An 18,770-nucleotide genomic window follows, 5' to 3' on the forward strand; every position below is an offset into this window, starting at 1 on the left:
CCATGATCCTCCCTGAGCCCCAACTGTCCAACCAATAAGCTAGTTCACAGTTTGAAGTGCGCATGTGCAGTGTCATGCATTGTGGGTAATGTCAAAGTTGAAGGGCCCTGGCAATACATGAAAAACCTAGTAGCCTTGAACTTTGACATAATGGTTTTTATTGGTCAGAAATACCAGTGCAATGGCAGCCTTTCTAGTGCTGAATTGGTGCAGGGTTTACAATCACATGATAAACATATAACATAATAAACAGATACATATTTGCATTTTGTGGAGCTGTCCCAAGGGTCTGGGCGGCTGCCATTCGGCGCCACCAGGTGACCTCAATACGACCTTCCCCAACCGAAGACAGATACCCATTCACACCTGGGTAGAGTGAGGAAAGTCGTGTAAAGTGCCTTTCCCAAGGGCACAAGATCGGTGACATGACAGGATTCGAACCCGGGACCAATTGGTTCTGAGCCAAACGCTCTGCCGTTACGCCACACGACCCCACAGAGACATATTACCCACAGTGCGTCGAATCTGCACATGTGCACTTCAAACCGTGAACATTGCTTATTATGTGCATGGCATTGCACAAGCCTTTAGTTTATGTTGGGTGGCCAGCATGACCTGTATACCAGTCGTCATTTAGTTTTTGCCGTTTTTCTTTTGCATGATGAACCCCATTCTGCCGCTCCCGCACTTGCTTTGCCTACTGTTCCGACCGACAGAGCGTAAGTTTTACCTTTCGTTTATTTTGTAACAACAAGTTTGTGAGACGTTTGTGCTTGTTATATGTATGTACACAACTAGCAACTGCCATTGTCTATGTTCAAATTAAACTACCAGTAAATGAAGCCATGTCCATAGGTCACAGCTATTGCCATGTCTTTACTTGAGTCATGACGTTGTCATGACCTTGAAGACTGTCTGAAAACTTAGAGCTGCCAACAGTTTATCAAGTTGACACTTGACTTTTGACATTGTCAACTGTTATATCCATTACATATGGACAGAGGCATTTGCTGTTGTAGTAAATGGTACCATCAGGAAGATATTATGATTGATGTTTTCTTTTCTTAATGGTTACACTAAAAACTGCATGAGTTGTTGATATCACTTGTTGCAATTGATTTGTAATATGTTTTTGCATAAAGGTGAACAGCATGGCGTATCTTGTTTTCTTATGAAGTAAAGGCAAAGCAACATTTTGTTATATTTGATCTTGAACTATATCTGAGGTTTGAAAAATATACATTGTTTTATAGTAATAATTGGATATTACAGATCCTTTTTACACAACCGGTAATTTTCACCCGCTGACGTTTCGGTGTCTGTCAGACACCTTCTTCAGAGCTTCTGACTGGAGTACTGCTTCTCACCACTAAAAAAGTAGCCGAAGTAGGTGGCGCTTAAAGTGGTGATAAGCAGTACTCCTGATGAAATGATTTTCGGAACATTGTATGATTGCGTGTAATTCAACAGTGTTATCCAGTAGGCAGTTTAAAAACTCTTTTTTTTTCCTCCCTGAAATTCAGGACAACTTCATCAGCCTGAGCTTCCTGAGGCTTTTCCGAGCCGCTCGTCTGATCAAACTGCTCAGGCAGGGAGAGACCATCCGGACTCTGCTCTGGACATTTATCCAGTCTTTTAAGGTAAAACAGACAACTGTGCATTACCTTGAAGCAGGGTCTCTGTCCTGTCAGTGGAATAGAATGTAGTTTGTAGAGATCATCGCGTGTTTGTCTGATGGTAAAACAACATCTAATTCTAACAATGGCGTTGTCGACTTGACATCAGCAACGGCAAGGACAATCTCCGACGCTAAAGAAGATTAAGAGTGATGGATGTCACTCGAAACGTCCGGAATTAAATCTCCGAATTTTATCCTGTTGTAGAGTTTGAATTGTCTTTAGATATTGTTTACCTGGATGTCTAACCTTCATAAACGTACCTACATGTGTTCCCATTGAGAATTGAGTATTTGTTACCCCTTGTAAACCTCTTTGTAAAGCTTTGATTAGACGAAATGGAACTTAAATTTGTAATAGTTACATTTTGTCATTTCATTATAATTTCATCATAGTTTTTCTCAAGGGTCACATACTTGCTGACATTATTACCATGATTGTGTTCTTCAACTTCTTGCTCGGTGTCTGTCATCTTGTTAAGGGTCTGGTAACAAGATGGCAAGGTCTTGTTAAGGGTTGTGTTGACGTTTGCTCTCTGTCACTCTTTTGTGTTCCTTAATTACATGTATCATTCAATGATGATTTGGTTGTTGTAAAATGCAAGGCTTGATTTAGTCTCTACTTTTATCATGTACATTTGTATGTTCTAAATGAGTGTAGAAGAGACCTGAGATATTTTTGTATTTTCTCCAGGCCTTACCTTACGTTGTCCTGCTCATCGCCATGCTGTTGTTTATATATGCCATTGTGGGCATGCAGGTAAGATTGCAGGGTTGTTTAACTATCAGGGCTCGAAATATAATGGGTGCATGTTCACCTATGTGCACCCAAAATTTGAGCTGTGCACCTAATTTTTGCATCCATTGCACCTAGATATTTTTGTAGGCTATAGGGTAAAGGCACCATTGTACACTAAGTACTATACAGAATATTCTTGAAATGTAAGTATCAGAAATAGCAATATGTTGTACTTTATTTGATGTATCATTTGTTTGAAATCTTAAGATTAGCTATAGAATTACAGATTGAAGTTCTTAAGAGCGATAAACTTTGTAATTATGTTTTGCTGACTTTCGACCTTATTCTATGTGGTGCACCCAAAATTCTTTCTGTGCACCTAATTTTTTGGGTTGGGTGCACCAGTGCACCTATTTCCAAAAATGAATTTCGAGCCCATAAATGTTGCTCTTGACAAGGGCATTGAAAATCTATTACTTTCTGCTTTTGTATATTATATAGAATACATCACAGTGTATTCCGTATTGCCTGAGGTACCGGCCCGACCGTGGGTCGTGTGGAATACACCGTGTTGTATTTCATTTATGTCATGCCCTCCAAAAAAGACAGTCACATTTTATTGCAAAACGTTTAGAGAGTTTTGTGTCCTTGAACAAAAAATTGTAGCAACATCGATTCCAACCTCCAAATCCGGTATTCGAATTTTTGACAGCAGCGTAACCAGCACACTCGAAATGCATTGAAATATTCTATGGAAGTCTGTGTAATAAAAATAGTCTCAACCCTGTGTAATAACAAAGTTATTGCCCAGTCCGAAACACCCGTATTGAACGTTATCCCGGCCAGGTATGAAAAAAAATTGAGGGACATGACTGTGCAGTACATGACTTTACATTATACGGTACATTGTAGTTATATCAATGGGTACGGACTTGGATAGTGATGTGTCATCTGCGAAACAGTTCATGTTTGAAGAGCATATTTTTACAGTAGGTCTTTGAAGTCATTTATTGATATCACAGTAAGTAGTGGGCCAAGCATGCTTCCTTGTGGTACATGTGATAACTACTGTAACAGTAACAGTAATGCTGCTGTATATTCAAAATGTATGTGTTTACATGTGTACAGTATTAGATACAATTTGATGGACTCGATACAACATCTAAATGCTTTTTACTTTCCTTCATCTACCCTCAGGTTTTCGGTAACATAGCTCTAGATGACGATACTGAGATCCACAGGCATAACAACTTCAGAACCTTCATACAAGGGCTCATGGTTCTATTCAGGTAGGAAATGCATTGTACTTTCTTATTGTTTATCATAAAGGAAATACTTGGCAAAATTGACTTATGTCTGTAAAATAAAGTATGCTAATTGTGATGAAGTGATTTGCATGTTTGGGACATTTTGACCCAATATCTCATCCCCTTCCCCATCTAGATGTGTGACAGGAGATCTAGAGGCATGGCAGGAAATCATGCTATATGATAAGACTCTGTGATAAAAGTAATACAGTGAAATTTATGTGCCTTATTTGCATGTTTGGGACAACTTGAAAGGCACCCATACCCAAAGTGTCATCCCCTTCCCCCCAAATGTGCCACAGGAGATCTAGAGGCGTGGCAGGAGATCATGCTATATAATAGGATTAGTACAGTGACATTTATGTGCCTTATTTGCATATTTGGGACAACATGAATGGCACCCTTACCCAAAGTCTCCTCCCCTTCCCCCAGATGTGCCACGGGAGAAGCGTGGCAGGAGATCATGCTGTCCTGTTTACCGGGGGCGATGTGCGATGAGCAGAGCGAAGACGGCGCCACGCCCAACTGCGGCAGCACATTCGCCTACTTTTACTTTACATCCTTCATCTTCCTGTGTTCCTTCTTGGTAAGAGTTGCCAATCATAATTTCTTGCCAAGAATGCTCAGAATCTGTTTCCAGAGCCCTTGTTGTGTTTATTTGTCTGTTTGTTTGTAAACTCAAGAGGTTTTGAATGGATCTGAGCTACATGTATAAGTCTCCTCCAAGTAATTGAGTGGTTAAGTTATAGATAAAACGTATGAAACAATTTTCTTTCTTAATATTGTTATCCTACAGGTTGTTGCTACAAGTTTAAAACTAGAAGTTTCTATATGACTGTATACTTTCCATTAGAAGTTGAACGGCTCTCTTTTTCAGACATCAGTAGTGGTTACTTCTTGCCCATTCTGTTATTTTTAGATCCATATTAAGCAATGGTATCTTCTTTTGTGTATTTCCCCATGTCTGAGAAAATTTATTATTTTAAGCTCCTGTGCAAAAAAGACCTGGCATTAAAGAGTTGTTTTCTACCTTTTTACAGATGTTGAACCTGTTTGTTGCTGTCATCATGGACAACTTTGACTACTTGACACGGGACACGTCCATCCTAGGCCCACACCACTTGGAAGAGTACATCCGAGTCTGGGCTGACTTCGATCCAGGAGCAACGTGAGATATCTTCCTTCTTCCCTTTTTTCCTTACTTAGTTCTTTCCTTCATTCCTTTCTTCCTTTCTTCCTTCCTTTCTTCCTTACCTACTTCTTTCCTTCATTCCTTCATTCCTTCCTTTCCTTCCTTCTATACTTACCTTACTTACTTCTTTCCTGACTGACTTACTTACTTACTTCGTTTCTTACGTCCTTCCTTCCTTCCTTACCTACCTCCTTTCGTCCTTCCTTCCTTACCTACCTCCTTTCTTTCTTCCTTCCTTCCTTCCTTCCTTCCTTCCCCACTCCCATCCTTCATTTCTTACTTACTTACTTACCTACCTACTTACTTCCTTACCTACTCCCTTCCTTCCATCCTTCCTTCCTTACTTACTTAGTAATACGTCCTTATTTCCTTCCTTCCTTCCTTCCTTCCTTCCTTCCTCACTTCCTTCCTTCCTTCTTTCCTTCCTTCCTTACTCACTTACTTAGTTAGTTACTTCCTTCCTTACTCACTCACTTACTTCCTTACTTCTTTCCTTGTTTACTTACTACCTATCCTACCTTCATTTCTTCCTTCCTTCTTCCTTCCTTCCTTACTCATTTACTTCCTTCCTACCTTCTACCTACCTCCTTCCATCCTTCCTTACTTACTTACGTCCTTATATCCTTCCTTCCTTCCTTCCTTCCTTCCTCTCACTCACTCACTCACTCACTCACTCACTCACTCACTCACTCACTCACTCACTCACTCACTCACTCACTCACTCACTCACTCACTCACTTACTTACTTCAGTTTTCTTTCTGACCACAATAGAAGGTACTCAATCCTTTGTGAGGATGTTAATTATTTTCATTTTGCCACAGAGTATGCAATTCTAATCTTATGCTCATTTAATCCGACCCTCTGTAAGAACACGTGTTTAATATTGGGCATGTTTCTGTCTCCAGTGGCAGGATATCATACACTGATATGTTTGACCTGCTGAAGCAGCTCAACCCACCACTGGGCTTTGGAAGGAAGTGTCCTGCCAGAGTGGCCTATAAGGTTAGAATACACCACCCTATATCTGTATATGAATAAGAAGAACTTTATTGCACGACAATTGTACATAATACAATGTATGGTAACAACTATTAAACATTTCTGGGATTCTTGAACACACAGCTGACAATGCTAAACAACTTTTAATTTTACGTAGTAGTGCCCTTAGTTCTCCTAGTATTAACTGTAAAATTATGATAGCCTCACAGGACTATATCATAGCAACCAAACATTTTAAAGTTATATAGAGATCTTTATTGACACAACAAAAGCACAGCGACTTTTGTAAGGTCTACTACATACATACATACAAACGAATAATCATATGGGATAGAGCAACATATCGACGTTATATGTGTCCTTTTGCTTTCTTTTCTGCTGGGGGGGGGGGGACTCACATTCAACTAATAGTTTCTCTTGTCATTCATATGTTTAAGTGTGTTGTCAAATATTATATTTTCCATAATGTACAAGTGGCGGCTAGAATAGAATTTGTGTACAACTTGAGTAGGCCGTCACTTTGTCTTCGCCCATTTATTTGTGTTATTTGATTCTTCTTTTAAAAAAAAAGAAATTAAACATAGTAAAGAAAATAGAAGTATAGAAATACAATAAGGGCTAGCATAAGTCTCAAACTATTTAAAACATGTTTGTTTTTGTTTTGCAGAGGTTGATCCGAATGAACATGGCTGTAGATGACAACAAGACCGTTCATTTCACCACCACCCTGTTTGCCTTGATCCGGACTTCTCTCAACATCAAGATAGATAAACGTTTGTGCCCTCTTTGAGTCTTTCTTATACACTGTCTTATGATAGTATTGTCCATAAAGCCACACCATCTTAATTTTATGGATGACATCCTCTGGAGACCCCAAAACTAATGCCCACGGGCGAAAAAAAAGAAAATTCCAGCCAAAAAAGAATTCTGCTTAACACAGTACTACAAAGCTGGTCTTGCAAATTGAACCAAGTCTCTCCTACAACTGTGCAAAAGTAACATTCCCCTAGCCAACAATGAGTTTTCTTGTGAACTTTGATGCTGACGTATTTTGAGGTAGTACATAACAAGTTTTACGAGAAGTCGGCACAATGCTGGTGTTTAAATTTTGCGGCAATCTAAGTCAGCAAGTTCCGGAGTTCCATGCACGCTTTGAGGTGATTTTTAGAACAGGCAAAAATCAATGCACGCGCGGATGTCATCCATAAAATTAACTTGGTGTGGTCTAAGGGCTAGGGATCACCAGAACTGACTGGAGGTTCTACACTAAGAGAACTTTGCATGTCTGTAGCTGCCATGCATCAGACCCTGATGCCTGCCTACGATTGATTGATTATACTATACATTACTTTAGCTTCTACACTATATGTTGGTATCTTTGCCTGACATCTCAGTTTTACATCTTATGGTATACCGTCATTTGTGTTTAAAGTGTTGTTCAATCAAACCTTTCTGATATATGATGATGATGATGAATATATGCCATTCAAATGCCTGATATGAGTAGAAAGGTTTCAGTCAAATGTATGAATGTTGAATGTCAGCAAAAGCTATATGTTATATATGATAATATACACATGTGCCATGATCTCTTTGAACTCTAAAGCCTTTGTTACCAAGCACCAATTTTGGTTGGGGAGGGGTTGGTAGTAAAGTTCTGGGAAGGTCCTGAATGTGGGATCGTGTGGTGCAACGGCAGCATGTTCAGCTGACAGAACCAAGTGGTCCCGGGTTCGAATCCCGCTGTGTCACCGATCTTGTGCCCTTGGGAAATGCATTTAACACGACTTTCCCAACATGCCAGAATGGTCGTCATCAAGACCGTGGGCATTAAAGGTAAGAAAGAAATGTGTGACAAAGGCTTAAGAGATGCCTGTTATGATATATGTAGTTCTTGACTCGACTTGACTTGCCTCCTTACAGCTGAGCTACAGAATAAGGCAGATCGGGAGCTGAGAGATGCCTTAATCAACACCTGGCCGCAAGTGCCCAGGAAAACCATCGACATGCTCATGCCGCCTGACGAAGGTACAGAGCAAAGTACAATCGACGAACATAACACATTTCTGTCATGGTCGCTAAATGTCACGGGTAAGGTGGAGGTTTCTCAAACGTGTTGCCTGTCTCCCCCTCGGTGGCTTCAACTCTACCACTCTGCTGCCTCATCTCTGCTCCAAGACCAGGCAGGAAAGATTTACGAAAAAGTCTCTAACAAAAAAAGCTCCTGCAGTTCCATAAGAAACTGCTAGGGCACCCAAATATACACCACTAGTCGTCTAGCCCAAGTGCTATAAGCCACCAAAAAAACATGATCATAGCATGTCCAGAATATAAGGTATTAAAATCAGAAGTGCTGCTGCAGTACCATAGAAAGCCACAAGGAGCCCCTGCAGTTCCATAAGAAACTGCTAGGGCACCCAAATGTTTTACAAACCACTAGTCTTCTTCCCTAGCCCAAGTGCTATATGCCACCAAAAAAACCATGGTCATAGCATGTCTAGAATATAAGGTATAAAAACCAGAAGTGCTGCTGCAGTACCAGAGAAAGCCACAAGGAGCCCCTACATTTCCATAAGAAACTGCTAGGGCACCCAAATATACACCACTAGTCTTCTCTCCTAGCCCAAGTGCTATATGCAAACTAAAAACCATGATCATAGCATGTCCAGAATATAAGGTATCAAAACCAGAAGTGCTGCTACAGTACCATAGAAAGCCACAAGGAGCCCCTGCAGTTCCATAAGAAACTGCTAGGGTACCCAAATATACACCACTAGTCTTCTCTCCTACCCCAAGTGCTATATGCCACCAAAAAACCATGATCATAGCATGTCCAGAATATAAGGTGTCAAAACCAGAAGTGCTGCTACAGTACCATAGAAAGCCACAAGGAGCCCCTGCAGTTCCATAAGAAACTGCTAGGGTACCCAAATATACACCACTAGTCTTCTCTCCTACCCCAAGTGCTATATGCCACCAAAAAACCATGATCATAGCATGTCCAGAATATAAGGTATCAAAACCAGAAGTGCTGCTACAGTACCATAGAAAGCCACAAGGAGCCCCTGCAGTTCCATAAGAAACTGCTAGGGTACCCAAATATACACCACTAGTCTTCTCTCCTACCCCAAGTGCTATATGCCACCAAAAAACCATGATCATAGCATGTCCAGAATATAAGGTATCAAAACCAGAAGTGTTGCTGCAGTACCATAGAAAGCCACAAGGAGCCCGTAATTATATTTGAATATTTCTTTTAGTTTATTGATAATTGACTCACACTTTTGCCACATGAACACTCAGTTGTGTTGCTTTTAGCTTTTGGCAAGTTTAGTTTCGGGAAACTTTGTTTGATGAAGAAAAAATTCTCATCCCCTGGTCCTTTTCTTTACTGATGCTTCTTCAGCATGGCACAGTTTTACCAGTTCATGTTCAAAACAATCTACAAAATGAATTATGATTTGTTAGATGCACATACACGTGTCGTGGTGCAATTCTTTTTCTTTGTTCTGTAGCATGGTTTGTTACACATTTGACTGCATGAAAATACACTCATTTCTCTCAGTGGCACCTGAATCACAGTGTTTGCCATAATTGTTGCACAATTTCATGTTTTTCGGGCGTTTTGCACAAAAGCATGTATTCTGTTTGTACATTTTAGGTTTTTGCAGGTGTACGTTATTTGATAATTTTAGTCATTTTTTTTGGGTGTGCATGGTTATTTCTGGTTACAAATTCAATATCATGCAAGACATTTGTCTTGGAATCCAAGTTTTTCAATGCAGCCCTACAGAATAAAGTGACTTTCAGAGATTTAATTTCTTTAAACTTTAGTCACCAAGCAAATTACACTCAAAGTCAAACTGTACAATGCCTTAGTGTCATATTTACAAACGTTCTATGAAATTAAGTTATTATGGTCATATTTTGGGGGACTGTGTGTAATATAAAAAGAGTGCATCAGCAATGATAATTTGATGTTTTATTGAGTCACCATGAAAAATGTTTTCCAATTTTCTTGTTTCAGAGCTGCGGAAAGACCGCCTCACTGTAGGTAAAATCTACGGAGCTCTGCTACTACACGACTACTTTAAACAGTGGAAAGCAAAGAAACTCAAAGAACAGGTGGGTACTTCAAAGAATTCATCGTAGATACATTGTATAATCGTGAAAGCATCACAATGTAAACTTTAAGGCTTTCAAAAGCACTGTCAAAAAGAAATATGAGGAATTAGACTGACGTATGTGGAAGCTTGAGAAGCTCTCGAGTGGATGTCAAATAGTTAGCTTTTTTCAAATTGTTGTCAACTTTAATTTTCACCCATCACTTGCTACCAGCAAAGTTGAACTTCGTACAGCCCGTTTTAGAGCAACATGCCAATGTTCTTACAACTTCATTTTAGAGACCCATACAAATTGTCAACCTGAAAAACTCACCATATGCTATATAATATGGCCACGTATATCTGATTCGCGCTTGAGGTGTTGCCAAAAAAGCTCTTGGGTAGTCATGTGACCGAACTACAACACACCAATCAGTGACAGTCATTGAATGTGGTTCTGAAATCACTTCTCAATGATTGATGTTGAGCATAGTCATGGGATCCTTCTACAACCAATCAGGGTCGACAGCCATTGAATGGGGTTCTGAAATCACCTCTCAATGATTGGTGTTGAACGTAGTCGTGTGATCCTTCTACAACCAATCAGGGACAGTGAAATGAGTATGGTACTGAAATCACTTCTCAATGATTGGTGTTGAACATAGTCATGTGACCCTTCAACAACCAATCAGGGAGAGTCAAATGAGCGTGGTTCTGACATCACTTATCAATGATTGGTGTTGAGCATAGTCATGTGACCCTTCTACAACCAACCAGGGACAGTCAAATGAGTGTGGTTCTGAAATCGCTTCACAATGATTGGTGTTAAGAATCGTCATAGTCAAATTGATGTGACTACAATTACTTTTCTACGATTGTTGTTGACATGTGAATGGAAGCACGAGTAAAAAGACTCTTTGTACACAACCGAGTGTTTTATTCAACTTAAGTTTCAGTGACCATCTGTCACCTTTCTCAGGGCAATTTTGACTGGTTTGCTTTGCACTGCAGCTACATGTATAGGTGTCGCCGCATACGGATTCGTTTACAAACATTGCATTAACTACATCTCTTTATATAAATACTTTACTTTTGGGACCGCATCTGTAAGCAGCAACACCTTTAGCTGCAGTGTGAACCAAACCAGTCAGAATTGCCCTGAGGAAGGTTACAGACGGTCGTGGTTGCATAAAACTGTGTATAAAGAGTATTTTTTTCTTCAGTGACTTACCAACCCAGGTTAAACTATTCACGGGTGAATGGAAGCGTGTTCTGTGTGTTGTTCTGTATGTTCAAGGAGACGAGATTGGGATAGTCACTGTTAAAACATTTGCTAGAATTTGCTAAATTCTACCAGTTTATGCGCACACACGTACGGTAGTAGAGTTTTGCCTGAACATTCTTTTGTTACTTTCCAGACAAGAGGGCGGGGATCAACGAAGGTACAACTACGTCATCAGGTGGAGGAACTTACTAACTGGTGTATTCTGTCCTCTCGCGTGTCTGTCTTTTTGAATCCCTACTTTTCCAGGGTTGCGCCTGTTGCTCTCCTGACAAGAAACTCAAGATCTCATACCTTCTTGAAAATTTGTGAATGTCTTGTTTAAGTCATTACTGTGAAATTCTTGCTGATTCTGTCAGTACATTTTCCCACTGGCTCCCATAAAGCGACAGACATGCGTATCACAGGAAAATTGAAGACACAAAAATGAGATCAATTTTCCAAACTTATTCTGGGACCTTTGACCAAACTTCCTGTCGGTGTTCCGGATGTACCGAGCATGTGGAAGTAAGGGTGGAATCTAACACAGACAAACAAATAGAAACGGCAAAAACAATACCTCCTATTTCAAGGAGGTAACAAGGGTGTGCTAACAGTCTGTCTTTACCTGTGCCTCTTTTCTAACAGATGGAAGGGAAAACCAAAGCAAGCTCTGACAGATTTTCTGTATAGTCTTGCTTTGGTTTTCCTTTTCTACTTTCTAATGTGTACTAACAACTAATTGCGATCCTCTGTGAAACTTTCCTCTAACTTTCAGGATGTCAAATGCTACTCCCAGGATTTGAGCACCTCTTCTGCCTTAACTTTAATCTCTAGCATTTTTTTTACAGCATGTTGCATGTCTCCTTAAACAATACTGACTACTTCTGTACTGTATTTGTCTAATGCCTGAATGTTACTAGTTATCATTATTTTTCCTTTAATGATATTGATGCATGAACATACATGTATTCAGTCAGAAACAAAAATTTAAATGTTGACGTTTTCTGCTAAAATTGTAATATTTTCAAGCTGTGAATTTTTCAATATTCTAAATGAGTGCTGAGCCACATTGTATTTTTATGTCGAGATTCTTAATTCCTTCTCAATTCAAAAACACCTGAGAGAAGGGGAGTCATTCCTTTTTCTTGTTCTGTTTTCAGAGCTCGTTTTTCCAGAGAATGATCAACACCTTTACTCCCTCTAAAGAGGACGTAAGGGCCGACAACGCAGCTCCTACTGTACCAGGGTAGGTTTCCATAGAAACCATTACAAATTGATATCATACAGAACCATCAGCAGCTTCTCAAGTTATCTTGGCGACATACAAACACAGAAACATACACAGCTCGCTGCACAACGGTAGGAAAGCGCCAGGTAAACCATTTTCGAACTTGACCTCCGTTCCTACAACCGCTACACACCTACAAAAAATCATGAAGATCCATCAACGTTTCCTTTTTTTTGCCTACAGGCAAACACTCAAACACGCAAATTCCGCTACAGTACTGTTGAAAAACGCCAGGTACATGATTTTTGTTGTTGATTACTTTCCTTTGCAGAACCACTACACACCTACCAAAAATCATGAAGATTCATCAAAGGTTTCTTGAGTTGTGCTCTTGACATACATACAGACCCACCCTACAGCTGGCGTAACCGAAAACATAATCTCGGGAAAGATTATAAGCTGATGCCTGAAACAAATATATTTCTGTACGATGGGAAAATGTTTCTAACTTCAGTCAATTCATTTCTTTACAGTGGCCAACAGCCTAAACTTTTTGGCAACACAAACCTACCAGATCGAGATGTAAGTATCATGTTTCTTCAGGTCCATTTAGCATTCATTATATAAGCAAAACAACAAAACAAACACGTATCTTATTCCTGACATTTTAAGATAGCATTAAAATCTTGTACAACTTGAATGTAGCCTGTGTGGTGTAATGCTAATGATTAATGTTGCTATGTCTTCAGTGGACTTGCTCTATTGTTGATATATATCAATATCACTCACTGCAGTTCCACAGCTAATTGCTAGGTGTCCTTCTTTTCTTACTGTGGGCTTCACTGGAGTTGCCATTCTCCTGTATCTGTATATATGTCTGTATAATGTTGGCACCTTTCTCAGGGCAATCCGCATCCAACTGCTACTGCTAGTAGCTCCAACAATCCAAACCACTCACAGGTACCCACTGTCTTCTCTGCTATACATGTGTGCTCTATGTGTGTGTGTGTATGTGTGTCTTTCCTGTGTTACTGTGTTCTCTGATTGTTGCAAGTGTAAATTCTATTTTTTTGGGGGGGATGTGATTAATAAGAGTGTAAAGGAGTTTGCAGTGTTTACCATGTATGTTTGAAGTGGAAAAGATAGTGTAGCACAAAAACACATATTCCCTGTGCCGTGATGTTGCAGTGAAGAGGCAGCGAAAAAATTAATGAAAATAAAACCACCCCAAATGATTGTTGCTACCGTAAAAAATAGTTTTGCGTGGTTTTTAATTAAAAGGGGTGAAAAAGAGACTTTTGCAGTGTTTTAAGTTTGAAGTGGAAATAATAGTGTAACAGTTACTGCAAAAACACATATTCCCTGGGTCATGATTTTGCAACACAAAAAAAATGCAAAATCAAAACCACCACAAACACTTCAATGTTTACAATACTTCGTCTCTGAAGCAATGGTATGTACTACAAACAAAGTTGGGTCTTTCTAGGATCATTGTTTTTTGGGAATATAGCTAAGGATAAAATTGAGTAATGTATACTATATAGATAATCACAGGTAGAAATGGTTGACATTTGACATGTCTTTATGAGATGTAGATTTGAATGGTGAGATTGACACCTGGCTACATGTAATTGATTGGAAAACAGTTTACCATCTGCACTTAATGCTAGCATTTCATCATCAAAGACTGAAACTTGACCTATCACTTATCCCAGGCAATTGAGATGAGACCGTTGGAGAACAACACGATAACTATTGAGACAGAACCTTCAAGGTCAACCTCCATGTCCAAGTTCGCACCATCACAGGTAACATTTTCCAACATGATTTGTGTATTTTTTAACTGTCATCTCTACTCCTAGACTATCTATAATGTATTCGGCCCAAAATCTAAGTTCATGTGCTTATCTCAGTGACCAGTGTTCAAAAATTAGTAAAAGTTTATGCCTGGTTTGCACACAATATGGAGTAGCACTGTGATATTAGCTCTGTCCATGGTGCTGAACACATAGTAATTGTTAACGAATAGCACCTCGATGTGGAAGCTATTCTGTAAACCTAGCATACTGATATGTTTCACATCTGTAGCCAACGACAATAGTTTGATAAGGATGCAAGATACCTATCTATGGTTGTTGCTGATCTGAACATTGCAGTAGATTCATATTCTTAGTGACTTAATTTCCTGATAAAAAGAGGTCTTCACAATGTTTTAAGTTTGCAGCTGATACAATTCTGTAGGGCAACAGTATGTCATAAAATTGTAGTTGAGCGGTCACCGCCAAAATAAAACCACTGTGAACATTTCAACATTTACGGTATGTGCCAAGCTGTACTATTACAATAACATAATTGAATCCTTACATATCCATTTTCCTCCCCTGTAGTATGATAGGGATGCTGTAAGGAGGTCAGCGTCCATGCAGGCCAATGGTAGGACAGGTACGTACCACGGTAATGCCTTAGTGGTCTTACACTACATGTGTATTTCTCATTAACACACTGCTTGTAGTTCTTCTGTACTAGACAAGATAATCATTTGATTCTGAAAGAAAACTAACCATGAAATATAACCAAGGTATAGCCAGCATACTTATACTAACAATACTCACCCAATACTAATAACGTGCTAGATTCATGCTGATAATGATTTGGTACATGAACCTTTGAGTTTTCTTTTTAGCATTTGTATTCTCATAAATTGTAATGTAATTTCAAACTGCAGTGTTTTGTTTAGGGCTTTCAGGTTTAAAGTATTTAAGTAATCTGCAAACTTGCAAAAATACCCTAATCTGAAATACATATCAATATATGGTCTGCTAATCTTGAATATCATTCATGACTTCAGGAGGTTAGATAGCTACACATTCACATAATATTCTTTTAATTGAATTGAACAAGTCAGTGGTTGTTGAACAGGCTTTGTTATCAATTGTGTGATGCCTCAATTTTAATAACACATTACCACATGTAAAAATATATCAGTGGCAATTTCATAAACTTTAATTCTAACAATATCCAAATAGATAGGCACACAACCATAATATTGCAGGATGCAAATGTCACTGTAAAATAACAACAAAAAGATTGAATGATTACATAACAATCCAGGTATCCCACACATAGTTAACATAGAAATCCTTCAGCCTCAACATTTTTGCGATGCCCCATTCATAACAGCTAAAAGCTCGGCTACAACAGAACGGATGAAACCTTGTAGACCTGCCATACTCTCTCGAGTGGCTGTCAACATGCACCAGTAAAATCTACTGATAACTGTTGGTATAATTATCTATTATTTGCAAGTTTCCCCCTAGAATTGCATACCTTTTAAATGTGGCATTCTAAAATTGTGACCTGTGATAGTGCTTTTGAACGAAATATATCAAGAAGGCATTGTTTACCAGGGACTATTGCAAAGTGTACATACATTTGAGTCTTGTTGTAAAGTGCTGGTGTTTTTCTTTACATCCATATTTCCCGACACACCCAAATACACACGTTACTTGCCTCACAATCCACCAAACTTAAGGAGCCACGTGAGTTTGACACTACAAAACTTCTTCTTTTTTTTGTAAAAACATCTTCTGGTGTGTTTTCTTTTTACTCATCTTTTGTGAGTTATGAGCTTTCTCTTTGTTTATCATCTATCCATTCCCCCATACATATTGACTTTGTCTCACCCTTTCCCCCATTGCCTGTGACGATCATTAGGAATGTTCTCAGGTCATGTCTTCTTCTATTCTTGAATTTATTAGTAATGAGGATGAGAATATACAAGCATTTGGGCTGCCTAGAACTAGTATGAATGGTTTATTGAAAAGAAAATGATGACCTAGCCTGGTATCCGTCCTATTCTAGCTCTGTCGGCTCCTTTGATTGCGTCCCTGCAGAATAGTCTAGTACCGGTTGATAGAGAAACGATTTTCATTTGAAAATTCACCAACAATATAGTCAAGAGTTCTGATTGGCTCTGAGTCACATGGCCTTCATAACGGCAGGGTAATGGAGTAGAAACTGGCAATTGGAAGTTTGACCACTGTTACAATTCTTCTGATAAATTTTTGATTCCCGAAAATAATGCAGAATGTAAGGACCAAGCGTATAGATTGGGATGAGGGCAGACTATTCTGCATGGAGGCTATTGTTGGAGTGCACCGGAGCTAGATTAGGATAGACTCCAGACTAACAATGACCAATCATCCTCCCAGCAGGCCCGATATACTCGGTTCATTACCTCCCATAGCGGCCCTGCAATTTCCAGCTTGTGAACTCGCTTCTGGCGACGTCACCACCAAAAAATAGGAGGGTTTGCTAAAGCTAATCTCGAGCAAAATCACAAAGGACGCTGGGAAGCTATCAACAAATCCGGTTACAACTTACATCGCTAATTTGGGTTCAGAGCAAAAATAACCACTGATTGTGCCAAATAAGGCTAGCTCATTGATTATTCATGAGCCATAACGGCTGTTTGTGCCAAGTATGGCTAGCTCGTTCATCATTAATGAGCAACTGTCAATAACGTCGCCAGAAGCGAGTTCACAGACTGGAAATTGCAGGGCCGCTATGGGAGGTAATGAACCGAGCATATCGGGCCTGCTGGGAGGATGTGACCAATAAAACCTGGGAACATTCTTGATGTAGGATGCCACAATGGTTTTGAAGTCTCAGACATACATGTTGACAGCTGTAGTCTACTCCCTGCCGCAGGACGATTAAGACACAGGAGACACAGTGTTGATCTGGCCTCTCCTGCTGGGCTGGAGGCCGGGCAGTTGCAGGCCCAGGCTACCAGCAGGTAATCTGTACTTCCAACTTCTTCTCAGGCCACGCCAGTTTAGTCTGTTGGTTCTCGGATTTACTACGAAATTATTATTATTAATCTTAAATCATTTTCTTACGGATTCGAAGGAAAAGAAAGGCCTTGACTTCACTAGACTTGACTACTATGTCGTTTGTTTTCTGATTTGGAAAGAAATAAAAACAGTGTGATTCAGAACGAGAATCAACGATCATATCTTGGCAAAGAAAGTCCTTTTTAGTTTTTTTTTATAATTCAGAAGGAGAATCAAGGATCATATCTAGACAAAAATAGATGAAGAAAGTCCTTTTTTTAGTTCTTTTCATAATTCAGAAGGAGAATTAAGGATCATTTCTTGGCAACAATAGATGAACAAAGTCTTAAAGTTTTTTGTTGCTGTTGTTACAGCTCTACCATACATAATTGCATCAAATTTTGAAAATCGTTGTTTGAAGCCTACAAAATGCAGGCCAGCATGGTTTGTTGACTTTGTGGCTCCTGTTGGTCTATCACAGGATGCCTCTTCTATTTTTATTTCGCCCGCTGGCCCCACTATTTTCCTACAAAAATCCGAGAACCAAGAAATTCCATTGGTGTTTGCCTGATGTTTTAATCTACACATCCTTCCCTAAAACCATTCAAACTCCCTTCTGACTGTGCTCTCAACGTTGTGTCTCCCTCGAAAAGCCCTTCCAGCCGTCCATTTCAAGTTTTCGTCAATACGATATCGTCTCTGTTTTAAGACGTTGTCTGGAATGTTGCTCCTTAAACCATCATGTTGTGGCCCAAGTGTCTCCTGTTTAAGAAACCCGTGTGAGCTTCTATCCCCCTCAATAAAGCAGCATTGTACTATCACTGTGTCCCTCTGTCTATCTTCTCTATGTGGTCTTTTTAACAGAATTCACTCCAATGCATCTGTTTCAATACAAAAACCTCAGCACATATCACACATATCAGAGGTACATGCGTATGATGTCGAATTTGCTGTCCCCATTGGTGGGCAATACTGACCAGGACACAGCAGCTTCTATGTACTATACAGGCTTTTTATATGATATCATTTGTGCCATGTTGGATTACAGCGTACAACTGTAAAATACACCAGCTAGTATGCTGTAACCCAATTACCCACCAACATGGCCGCCATGGGATTTAAATTACAATCATCACAACGCCAGTGAAAATCCTCCATTTTGTACCTTTGTTTATTCATGAGAAGCTCAAATCGGACTACAGGTTGCTTTTCATTGAGGTCAAGGTCAAAGATTTCCAAATACATTCTAATGTGTAATATTATATGCAGTAAAGTTACAATCCTCATGCAACAAAGACTACATGGTTTTGGCACATGATTGCATCAGAATCTATAGAAGCTATGTTCTGGTACAGAAAAGACATCTAAACATGTATCTGAAAGTCACACAGTTGAAGGAGTGTCCGTAATCTTGAAGCGGCTTCCAG

At 39.5% G+C, this 18,770-nt stretch overlaps 1 protein-coding gene across 13 annotated transcripts in view; it reads left to right on the plus strand.

The window, feature by feature from the left end:
• LOC136442212 (probable voltage-dependent N-type calcium channel subunit alpha-1B) overlaps window positions 1–18,770 on the plus strand; it is a 152,241-nt gene that overhangs the window by 120,789 nt on the left and 12,682 nt on the right. For 10 of the 13 annotated variants that reach the window (XM_066438955.1, XM_066438965.1, XM_066438966.1 and 7 more), the window contains 15 exons: window positions 1,524–1,640; window positions 2,370–2,435; window positions 3,612–3,703; window positions 4,154–4,307; window positions 4,762–4,889; window positions 5,820–5,916; window positions 6,581–6,686; window positions 7,837–7,941; window positions 9,941–10,038; window positions 11,435–11,476; window positions 12,441–12,526; window positions 13,042–13,090; window positions 13,412–13,468; window positions 14,224–14,316; window positions 14,896–14,950. In XM_066438955.1, the coding sequence (XP_066295052.1) occupies window positions 1,524–1,640; window positions 2,370–2,435; window positions 3,612–3,703; window positions 4,154–4,307; window positions 4,762–4,889; window positions 5,820–5,916; window positions 6,581–6,686; window positions 7,837–7,941; window positions 9,941–10,038; window positions 11,435–11,476; window positions 12,441–12,526; window positions 13,042–13,090; window positions 13,412–13,468; window positions 14,224–14,316; window positions 14,896–14,950 (1,345 nt within the window). The remainder of the gene's footprint in view (window positions 1–1,523; window positions 1,641–2,369; window positions 2,436–3,611; window positions 3,704–4,153; window positions 4,308–4,761; window positions 4,890–5,819; window positions 5,917–6,580; window positions 6,687–7,836; window positions 7,942–9,940; window positions 10,039–11,434; window positions 11,477–12,440; window positions 12,527–13,041; window positions 13,091–13,411; window positions 13,469–14,223; window positions 14,317–14,895; window positions 14,951–18,770) is intronic. The other 3 variants (XM_066438956.1, XM_066438960.1, XM_066438962.1) reach the window with 3 other exon arrangements.

This window comes from Branchiostoma lanceolatum, chromosome 9 (genome assembly GCF_035083965.1).
Source record: "Branchiostoma lanceolatum isolate klBraLanc5 chromosome 9, klBraLanc5.hap2, whole genome shotgun sequence".
Classification (NCBI taxonomy): domain Eukaryota; kingdom Metazoa; phylum Chordata; class Leptocardii; order Amphioxiformes; family Branchiostomatidae; genus Branchiostoma; species Branchiostoma lanceolatum.